This window comes from Lissotriton helveticus, chromosome 7, assembly GCF_964261635.1.
Source record: "Lissotriton helveticus chromosome 7, aLisHel1.1, whole genome shotgun sequence".
Classification (NCBI taxonomy): Eukaryota; Metazoa; Chordata; class Amphibia; order Caudata; family Salamandridae; genus Lissotriton; species Lissotriton helveticus.
The window spans coordinates 283,376,785-283,388,812 of NC_136068.1; the positions used below are offsets into that span (position 1 = coordinate 283,376,785).

A 12,028-nucleotide genomic window follows, 5' to 3' on the forward strand; every position below is an offset into this window, starting at 1 on the left:
ATCGGCACAGCTCAAAACCCCAACCCAGTGATGTGGTCTAAAAAGGCAACACATATCTGGGTTTGCTTTCGTTTCCTTGCAGAATTGGGGGGCGGGAGGTGCTTTGTCAAGACTGATTTACTTTAAGTTGGAGCATGTTCAGTGGCAGAGAAAGCAGAAACATTGTTCTGCAATGCAGCCGATGCAACTAACATTAGCCCAGAGTGATACAGGCATTCCATCCATTTTTTGTTGTTTTTCCAGGTGAGTCATGATGTGGATGATGGTTATGATTATACGTTGATACCGTAGCTTATAAGACGCTTCTCACTATTAAGTCCAAAAGAAGCAAAATAGTCAGTGGCTTGTGCTACCACACAGAGAGGCGTGACGTGACAGTTTGAGCTAAAAAAATAAATTAAAAAAAACTCCCTTTTGGGGTGGAGCCAACACTGGTTTAAAAATTTCGGCTTATGTCTCTAGGTCTCTAGTGGCACCAGGATCAAAGGCAATGAAGGGCTGGAACAAAACTGAACAGTCACCAAAGACTAATATTGCTACAAGTATTCTATCCACCACCTTTACGTTTTTATAATTCTATTTTCACTTAATCTCTAGCATAATGCAGTTATTATACTGATTTTCTTTTTTAAAGCATACTTAGTTTCACATTTTAGCGGGCATTTAAAAAAAAGTTATAAAGACTATAGGATGGGCTAGCACGTCTCAAAAGATCCTCAGCTTTCCTGGAAACACCAACTAATAACAGCGCAGTGTCGACTATGTGGATATAAAAAGGAATCCTTAACCCATCTACTATGCGTATGCCCAGCAGTTAAAGTTCTGAGGAGAAGTTATTTAAAACCCATCTTTAATGAACAGAACATTCGCACATGCAGACAGGCTGTAATAAGCTGGTGGGAGGTTCCTCCATAATTTTGGCCTGCCGGGGAGTAAAATTCCTGGCAGAGGTAAGAAAACGCTTATGGCTAGCCGAGCAGGAGGAAAATAGAGGTGAAAGTTCATCCAGGCCCGGAATTACGGCCCAACTGCGCAACACAAGGACTGAATGTAAAATAAATTAAGAGCTTACTTAGACGGCAGGATCATAGAAACTGGACTATATTTAAATTTTAACTATCGATTTTATAACATTTTATATGTTAGCCAATTAGATGGATCACAAGTTATATAATTAATGGGTAATTTTTTAATGTTGCTTGGTATTAATCGTGACGGTAAAGTCAATTTTATTTCTTGGGATGATTGTAAAGATTTTAATTAATCATACAATAAACTTTTTGACTTGACTATATCTGCAAATCTCCAATATTAAATTAACGAACAGCAACCCCCACTTTCAGATCCTTAAAATAACTCCAAATAAAACTCATGTGTTCTATATAGTGAACTTTTATAATAATCTCACTCCAAAGGATGTACTTCCAGTTCTGGAAAATATTTTCCTGTTCTTAATGGAAGAGCGGCTCAAAAATACTACCTCTACTATAGGCATTGTCTGGGAGGGGACTTTAACTTGAATCTTTGTAAGGACGGGGTTGCTCCCAATTGTGGTATTGCTGACGAGTCGGGCCTTAGTCTAACACATTTCCCTCATACAAAACTAGGGAACTCTCTTACTGAAATAATGTTTAACCTAGACATGGGCTTTGCAAATGAGCTAGTATCCCCCCCCTGTGCCTTTTACCCAGACATTTAATGGTAGGGGTCTATCAACTCTGATTGACTACATCATGGTGTCCCAAGCCACTAAAGAACTACTATGTACCTTTCGAACAGGCACCAACGCTAGTAGTGATCATTTTCCCAATACTCTCACTCTCACCATCCCTAATATGTCCGTATTACGTAACAAGCAAACACTTTTATCACAGGAGTCATTAAGAGTAAATAAACTGAATGGGTACGCAATTAAATGGGACAAAGTGGATCCTGAAAAGGTTACTTCCGCAGTACTGAAACGTGCTCTCCCATCTGTTGAAGTGTGCCTAACCCCACAGTCGGACCCTGCCCAGGTATTGACTGGTTTCTTTGCCATTACCACCGAAATTAAAAAAGAGTTGTTTCGTAAAACTAAGGGCCCCAACCAAACAAAAAAGAGATGGTTTAACCACGCTACAAGGAGTGTGTACCTTTCATTAAAGAAAGCCCTGACTAACACCGTTATGGATAAGGGGGAAGTTTCTAGGCTAATAAAGCTCTATAAACAAGAACTTAAATCTTGTAAGGTAGACATTAAGAAAGAACTATGGGGTAAGCTCAACCGCAGTTGCTCCCCTAAGGACTCAGCCACTTTTTGGCAAATAGTAAGATCACCTTTTTTAACTGATCAGCAATCAATTCCCCGGATTGAGGTAGCAGTGGGTGAAGATGCTTGGGTAGCACATTTTTCCAAGATTTTTGGCACCCTGGAAGAACCCCCAATACAGTTCCCCTCAGCTATTCAGGAGTTGCCGGTTCCCCAAAATCGCCAAAGCAGAACTATTTCTACCAATCTTCATTTCGATCTCGAAGAGGTACTTAATGCATTACAATCCTCCAAGTGTGGCAAAGTTCCAGGCCCCGACGGCGTTCCTGTCGACATATTTAAAAATAACTTAGATTTATGGTCCCCCATCCTCACAAAGGTCTTTGAAGCGGCCACTAAAATCGGCCCACCCAAGTCTTGGACAACATCTATACTGCTTCCGATCTTTAAAAAAGACGACCGTAATAGCCCTGCCTGTTATCGTCCCATCTCCCTCCTGGACTCAACAGGCAAGGTTATGGGTCGGCTTCTTCTTAAAAGACTCCAAGACTGGGCCAAATGTAACCAAGTGATCTCTGACCTGCAGTTTGGCTTCCGAGAGGGTCTGGGGACAGTGGAGCAGGCTTTAAACCTATCTTTGTTGGTAGGTAAATATGTTGGGGCAAAGAAGAGGAGGCTGCATCTAGCATACGTCGATCTTTCGGCGGCTTTTGATTGCGTCTCTCACAGCAAACTCTGGAAACTCCTCTTGTCTATGGGGGTAGATCCTCCCTTGGTATATTTTATTCAAGGGGCCACAGCTAAAGTCCGGTACGGCACGGGGGGGGGGGGACGGGACTTACAACATCTTTCCAAGTAGCCAAGGGTGTCAGACAAGGGTGCGTTCTGGCACCCTTTCTTTTTAATCTTTACACGAATGGATTTGAGGCTGCGATGCTCGAAGGTAGCAAGGACCTGCCCATGATAGGCCGTCGTCCAATACCCGCATTGCTTTACGCGGACAACGCGGTCATCATGGCCAGGACCCCTCGCCAACTCCAATGCCTTCTTGACAGATACAGTATCTTCATGGCAAGTTTAGATCTAAAAGTAAACACGAAGAAAACATTTGTTATGCACTTGGGGAAACGCATCAAACATCTTGGTGGCGCTCACATTAATAATAATACCCTGGAAAGCGTAAACTCATACCCTTACTTGGGAATCCAGATAGACAACACTTCTAGCTGGTGTTCAGCTCTCTTAGCCAGAAAGATGGGGTTCCTTAGAGCTACAACAGCTTTGGTTACATTTGCCCAAAAACTGGGTCAGCGCCCCTCACGGGAACTCATCCAGATCTATAGGGCTAAGTGCTGCCCAGTGGCAATGTATGGGGCAGGGGTATGGGGACATGTAAACTCAGATTCTATTCAAAAAGTAGAAAACGGCTTCCTGCGGTATCTCCTGGCAGCCCCAAAAAGCTCCCCAACCTTCGGCTGTCATATGGAGTTGGGTCAGGACTATATTACCGATCTTATTGCTGTTGAACTAATTCTTTTATGGCACCGTCTTTGGCAAACTTTAGAATGTAACCTTACACGTTTTCTTATTTCTGACTGCCTCACACTGGATAAGTGGAAAAATATCCCATGGTTACTTTATGTTTATAATTTCCTTAGAGATGTAAACATGGAAACAGCCTTTCTAACCCCCGAGACCATAACTGAAGTTTCACGTAAAAAACTGAAAGATGTGTGTCTATCCCATCTCCGTGAGCTTCGTTCGGCATCAGAGATCATTAAACCTACAAATCTCCACCTAGTCTCGGTGCAAGTCTCCCATGGGATCCAGCCTTATCTACTAACCAGTGTCACTGTCTATGATAAATATCTTTTGACGCGTTTCCGTTTTAATACTTTCCATCGGCAGTTAACTTTTCCAAAGATAAAAGACTGGTCTAGTACCCTGCCCTGTTGCCCATGTGACGGGCAGTCAGAGCAATCGTTACTCCACATAGTCTTTTTTTGCAGTTATTATGAATTCTCACGTAAGCGATGGATCATCCCTTTAGTGAAACTCATGGGCTTGCGGCACTGTCGTCCGGCCCTTCTTGCCCTACAATGACTGGACATAGAGTACAACATTGTCCCAATAGCCCAATTTTTAAAAGTGTGTGTTAGATATCGAGCTAACTTTGACTCTGTGTAACATATATAATGATATACTGTGTTCTGGGGTCGCAATAGAAACTATTGGCTTCACAAGTCTGCCGTTGTCTTTGTTTATGTGTCTTTTCTATATGAATTCTTGCTGCTAATGGATAGTTACGGCTCTTTTTACTACAAAATGTATTTTACCTGTGTCATATTTGGTACTAAATATTTTAACGGTTTTTAAATAATGATTTTAATTACTTGTATACTTTTATGGACACAAAACTGTATCCGAATAAAGTTTAATTGAATTGACTTGACTATACTGATTTTCTTTTTTTATCGTTTTATTCTGTTTACCTGTCCAGCAAGCCATTCCACAACTACGTTGGTTGCAAAATACATGCAATCAGGGGGACATGTTTAAGTTCCCTAATTGCCAGTTTCAGCACATGTACAACTACAGTTTTAGCTCCGAAAACCGAAGATATGATGGACAACAGCACCTTAAACTTCAAGTTCATAGAATCCCAAATTTGATCCATGTACTTTGTGAATATCCTATCAACAAGCCTGGAAGGTTTCTTCTTGCTCTATGTTTTTTTTTGTACAACCAAAAGGTACAAATATAATGAGTTAAAAAAGCTCTTTACCTTAATGTCGAGAGGAGGTTGTCCCAGGGACACACGTTTCCGCACTAGCAGTTTCCCTCCATTCTTCACCTCACACACAGCTGCCACCTCAACCATATTGTCACTTGTCAAGTCGTGTTCATAATCTGATGAAGGGATGAGAACTGGAATGCGTTCCTCTGAAGACCAGAAGAACAAAGAGAAGACATTTGTTAGTCCAAAAGGAAGACATTTCTAAGTGACTCCGAAGGACAAAAATCACGAGGATGTTACAATCAATAAAGTTTGAGAGCATTCACAAATTTTCTGTATTACATTTTATCTGTCTGGAGGACAGAGTCCTCCAGGCACGGACAGAACTGATGCTGCAGTAACTGGCTTCATGTTCTACACAATCGCAATATTAAACTTAAAAAGAAAATACGCTCTCTAACACCAGCTTCCTCATCCAAATCAAGGTCTAAGATTAATATGTCCTATGTATACTACATGAACAATAGCAGAAGAGAAAATGCCGACCTGGAAACTCCAGCTTGGTCCTGATGAAAGCTGGGTGACCCTGATGGACATATAAGTAACCAACTGAAATATGGAGACCAACAGATATAGATGCGGGAGTAATAATGTATCCCACGGGAATCCACCTTGTGTTTTTAATGTTGCCAATATACCCTCCAAATACAATTTAGAACACTGGGTATTTCTTTAGAGAATTTTAATAGAATAGCTTCACAGATCCTGTGTCAAGAACGGTATCCAAAGAGCTACCTCTTCTACATAGGTTCAGCCCACCACAATGTGTTTAGAGTCTGGACAAGGACTCAACAATGAAGCATGCCACAGCGTTTTCTAGATGAGCGTCCTTTTAAAAGACCTAGGGGCTTATTTATGAGCCTGTGCGCCACTTTTTCGACGCGGGTGCGTCACTTTTTCTGACGCAGCAGCAGGGTAAAAAATGCGCCATCTTGTGACATATTTTTCAAAGTGACGCATCTAGATAGATGCGTCACTTTGTAAACCCCTGCGTCAGGTATAATGTATGCAGGGTGGGCGTTCTGACGCAAGTAAGCCTCGTAGAAGTGACGCCGTGAAATCTATGAGCCTTACAGCAGGCTTAAGACTGATGCAGGCACATTTGAAATGGGACTTGCCCATTTGAAATGACCCATTAATGGAGTTGCGTCACTTTTGTGACACACTCCAGAATAATTTTTGCACCTACAGATACATCAGAAATACTGACGTATCTGTAACTCTTTGCGACATGATGCGCCATACTGTAAATATGAAGCATCCAGCATGTCGCAAGGAGGGCGCAATGAAAAGTGAAGCATCGCTGTTGCACGCAGCGATGCGTCACTTTTCATAAATGAGGACCCTAGTATCTTTAATGAGGGATACAGATTCTAGGGACAATTAGGGGCATTAAAGATTATACAATATCAGCACCACGTTAACCATACCGTTGTTTGATTAAAACCAGGAGTGGGCTATCTTTCTACTGATTTACTGTATTCTTGGGAGTGGATTTAGAGTGCTAAAATATAAGTGCTTCTACCTCGACACATAGGTTTGCATACAACGCTCTTTATGCATATAACAAATTACGGCTTATACTGTTTAAATCCACAATTGACAGAACTACCACTGAACACTATAACATGGGAGCAATAATTTATCCAGAAGTAATGGCGGCAATGGTGGATATAGCCAGCCCAACATTTTTCTCTGTATTACGGAAAGGCGAGCCGACGGACGCCTCTTGTGACAAGTTATACCATTATGTAAAACCTAGAATCTTGCGCTGGTAGCAGGTATGTACAGTGAGTGTGGAACACATGTAAAGTAATAGGACTCATGCAGTATGAGTATTGGAGCTAGTGTGGCCCACTATTGGTGCCCCAGGTTGCATGTCACTAAATGGAGCATGAGGACAAAAGAGAAAAAGTATACTGCCTGCATTACTGTGGTTGGAAGGTGGAGACTCAGTAAATGTAATGAGGGAGGATTTAGGCAGGGCTAATGTATACATTCCATTAGGACCTCGTGGGCTGCTGATTAGTTCTTCTTGAACACTGCTATTTGGTAGAGGTGAGGGATGGGACTGTGTGTGAATACAAATATAATGATCAGAGAACAAAACTGCTTCAAAGGGCAAGCCTAAGTAAACTAAAATTGAAATGCTTAAGTAAGACAGTGTTAATGGGGAACAATAAGCTATGGCAGCCAAGGGCCCAATTTACGAAGACATTGCACCACCGCTAGTACAGCGCAAAGTGCTGTGTGTGAACTAATTTCTGTTTTGTGTTCTGGGGCAAATCACCATACACAATAGATTTTGATGCAAAGTCCAGTCTACTAACCTATCGAGAAAGGGCTTCCTATCGAGAATGGGCTTAGCATAAAAAACTAATGCATACGTCAAGCAGACGCGAAGAACTTCAAAATGTTTGCATTTCTAAAATATAAATATATATTACACATTGCATTTGTGCTGTAAAGCAACAGTACACATTCAATGCATCTGAACCATTTGTTGTCCTTGAGAGAAATATCTAATGTCAACATAGATGAAAGATGAGTAAAGTTCAATATACAGTTTCCAGGCCATTGGCAGTGGCGACAACAACCAAAGTCCTTTTTTTGAGGCAGAGATAAACCAAGAGATGGAAACTCTAGAGGATTTGCCTTAGGCTTCTCTGAGTGACTTGAGCTTCCCTCTCCACACTCACAACACTCCTGTAGGGAGGAGAACAGATGACTTCCTGAAAAATTGGGAAGTTATTTTCACAGACAAGTGGGTTGTAAATATTGTTTGCCATGGTTATGCTATAGTCTTCATGTAAAAATCACCAACAATGCCACCAAACATCAACTTTACAGGAAGGACCAATTACAGATCCTGCACTGATTATTGCATTATTCTCCTTTGTGTCATTTGTATGTGAATCATGCGATTATTCATGTTTTGTATTATTACTTGATGTTGATATTGGGTTTGACCTTCTTTCCACCCTTTTGTAAAGCGCTCTGATATCCTTTGGGATCTTGTTCGCGCTATATAAAACTTTATTAATAATAATAATAATAATGTGCTCAATGAGTATGTTTCCATTGCAAATCAAACACTGAACCGCTCTCACTTGCCTCTGGACCAGGGTGCGGTGCAGTGCGTGATACATGGCAGCCACTTTTGCACTGGTGCAGGAGTTTTCACCAGCAACTTTTCAATCTTAGTAACTATGGGTCTGCATTGTTTTAACATTTGTGCAATGCTGTCCAACTCATGTGCATACTGTGTGGCATGAAAAATGATTAACTCTGGGGCAAAGTATTAAGCATCTGATGAACCTAGGATGGTTTGTAATGTGTGGAGCAACCGTAACTTTACATGATGGCTGCATCATATATCAGGGCAAACAAAATTAATCTGAGATTACTTCCTGTAGCACTCTCTCTTTGAGCCAGGGGTGATTTTATGGTATGTATTTTATTTGTGACATCTTGAGTATGCCAGACATTGCCGCGATAACCTACCAGTAACATTTGTTATGATGAGTCCAAATCCTCATTGACAGAGTCCTCTAATTGAAACTGAACCCAATTTGACATACACCTTCTAATGATAGTATACCACTAATGAATCAGACTCTTGAGAACTAAATTCACTAAAGATCGTCGGCATTCCTACCCCTTTGCGACATTGGTATCCAATATGATCTTCCTCAGGGCCAGAAATGGTAACACCATATCAGGAGCTCACACAGCCCTCCAGTATTAGTGGAAATAGACACGGCAAGGAGCAGGGCCCAGCCTTTTAGATTCACAGAATAGTTGATTTGTTCTCTCCTAGTTGTTATTTGCAGCCGCATTACCGCCACTCAACTCTCTTTAAGCTACCCATGGTTTACCCATTTTTGGGCCCTAGGAAGAACCTGTTGGAAATCAATACCGGAAAGAGGGTGAAACATCAAAGCTCTTTAGTGCTTTTGCTTTTCAAGAGACTTAAGTCACAAGTGTCCCTCTAAATAGGAAAATCAGTGTCCAACTAATTTCTTCTGACGGTATAAGGCAAACCAGTTTAGTTTTGTTATATATGGTTTAAATGTTGTGCACTGTTTTATTATTTTCAGTTGGAACTTGCACTGCGTTGTTTGTTTACTAGGAAGACCCTTGGATAAACTTGTTCTTTGGATTCTTGTGGATACGTGAAAAAATCCGCTGCCCTCACTTGAGCCTCGTGTTCCAACTGCATGCAATGTGCACCCACTTTCCCAAGAAAGTTATACATAGATCACTCAAGTATCTGTTGGCAGAATGTACCTTATATCAGAAACATATCAATAAGTTATGCTTCAGCACAATACATTATACTTTCAGATAGCTGCACTGGGGAGATCTATGCTGCAGCTTCTACGTGACCCTTCTGGGGTGTGCCTTGTGGTATCAATGCATCCATTTTAGCAAAGACTCTTGGGTGTCCAGCTGTTATGCATTCAGATCAGCATCATCCATGCACCAATAAGGAGAGCTGAGCCTCTGGGTACCAGCTCCCTCGTGTGTCTGGAGCCTCAAAAATCATGTGGTATGTCATTAGTTACTTCACCTTCCAGCCATCTTAAGGCATTGTGCTGCAAAAGATCCTCACAGAACCTCATTAAGCTCAACTCGCTTTTATATAGAATTCTCCATAAGACAAGTGGAAGCGTTTCAAACTGCAAAAACATTAAACACAGTAGAGGCATAAAAGTATGATGGAGACTTAACTGTTCTCAGGCAGATAAAAAAAACTGCAACTAGTGGGAGAGCGGGTGGTAATAAATGTAACCTGCTCTTTGGAAGTCATTGGTAACGTTTTAATTCCAAGGAATCAGATCTTAATGATATATGGACTTGGACAAAGGAGAAGGGTGATGTGTGAATGCTTGCATGGTCAGGGGACCCACTTCAGTTACTTAATGAGAATTAACTACCATTGCACCTGGGAATACTTGCTTCATTTGCTCTGGATTGCGTACACACCCCCCTCCCCCAACTCATGAGTTCTGAATATTATATATTTCCAGTTTTCAATTTGACCCTGCAGTCATTTTCAAACTTACCACTGCGGGGTTTCACAGTGACATCATGTGAGTCTCTAAATATTTCCGCTGTTGGTTGTCCCGTATACTTGACAGTCGAAGAGCTGATATTCACATGAATAGTTTTGCGGTTCGAAGTTGGGTTTTTGAGAATTAATGCCACATTGATGTCCTCACTGATCAACGGGCGCTCAGACAACTTGAACTTTCCTGATATTTGTGGATGTTTTGCTTTCCTTCGGCGGCCATTAACATATTCAGACATCCTGCCGAAATTCCTCATTCTTTCTCTTCTTGAACTGCCAAAACTGCCCTTTCTTTTGTCTCTTTTTTCCATTACATGCATTTTGAGTAGCTTCTCCCGAGCCTTTAAAAATACTTCTCTTTCCTCTTCGGATCCTAATCAAGCAGGGAAAAGGGGAAACACAAGTTAGGTATGTTTCTTATTTCATTGTCCGTACAGCACGACAGACTGTTCTATCTTGGCTTACTTGAGATCCTGAACACAACTAAGTCGAAGTTATGGAACGACAGCCAAAAAAAGACACCTACAAACAGTCATAAACCCTACTGAATCCAAGAAGGTAGGCTGTATCCAATGATAATAAAGCAAGTGAACATGGAGTTCATCTTTCCATCCCCATAAATTCATTCTTCTGGTTATCAGGTATTGGACAAACTGTATTTTCACTTGTTACCACCAATGCCTGTTAAGTGGTTAACTTATCTCATTTTCAACGATGTAAATTTACATAACCGTAACTGTTAAACAACTTACAAAATGAGCTTAATTATAAGACAGTCCATATATATCACTATCAGCAGAAAGTGAAGTGGTGTTGTTTTTTTTAAAAAGTGCCTCTCTATTCTGATTAATAATATTCAGAATGTAACACCGAAGCGGTTCACCCTGTGGTTAACTAGCAACACAAAAAGAGAACATCAATTTTCTACTATTTTCATCCCACATTAGTTCTTGATTGATTAGATAAGCGGTGCTTACACTGAGGATGTATCAGAATAATAAATGCTAAGGCTATATTGGGTGACTTTCGGTACCATTAAAACACCAAGGTTCAAGAATAATCCTTGATTTTATTCTGTTGAATGTATTCAAGCCAATGCTGACATTTGTGAATCAATTTCCCTCTGCAACTTTGGCTAGCGACTTACTTTGTTTTCTCCAAGTATGTTGATTCTGAAAGGCAGCTTCCTTCACTCAGTGTTTCTTTCCCTTCTTTGCTGATCTACACTCAGACTTGAAGCTCTGCCGAAAAGACTAATGAATTTGAAGATGCACTTTCAGAAGTGGGTATGTTGCTTATTTTACTGCATCTGCATTCTTAGAATATGGCGATAGCCACCTCAGTAAATGCAAAGATGGAGGTGAGAGTGGGTTCAGTGTTAGAAAAACGTGCATGATACTATACTCTTCGTCTATCCCACCTGATACTGGGCATCTTGTTCAACAAAAAACTCTCTTTTGATGCCCAGATCACTTCCCTCACAGGGAAATGTTTTGGGATGTTGAGATCCTTGAAGAAAATCCTCGATCTCTTAGCTTAATCTGCCCATAAAATGGTAAACCAGGCCCTGGTGATATCCAGGCTAGGCTACTGCAATGTCCGCTACTTGGGTGTATCCCAACCCCATCTGAACAGCCTTCAACAGGTTCAGAACTCTGCAGATTGGGCACTGCTCAAGCTACCCAAAAGGGTCTTTATCAGTTCCAGACTAAAAAAGTTGCACTGGCTGCTGGTGAAGTAAAGAGTAATCTTTAATGCAATCTGTTACTACTATAAGGCTCTTTCTTCTCAAGGCCCACACTATCTTCATTTGTTTGTGAAACCTTATGTACCATATAGAAACCTAAAATTTAAAAGACCCAAAATAGCAGGCTGTTCCTTTGGACTTCTCAGCCCAAACTCTGGAACT

At 41.1% G+C, this 12,028-nt stretch overlaps 1 protein-coding gene across 2 annotated transcripts in view; it reads right to left on the bottom strand.

Annotated features, from left to right (window-relative positions):
* The window catches only part of LOC144768425 (protein-glutamine gamma-glutamyltransferase 6-like), a 398,170-nt gene that overhangs the window by 20,202 nt on the left and 365,940 nt on the right, over positions 1-12,028 (bottom strand). For both annotated transcript variants that reach the window (XM_078652071.1, XM_078652072.1), the window contains exons 10-11: positions 10,115-10,492; positions 5,034-5,191 (exon numbers count right to left, since the gene is read on the bottom strand). In XM_078652071.1, coding sequence (XP_078508197.1) covers positions 5,034-5,191; positions 10,115-10,492 — 536 coding nt within the window. The remainder of the gene's footprint in view (positions 1-5,033; positions 5,192-10,114; positions 10,493-12,028) is intronic.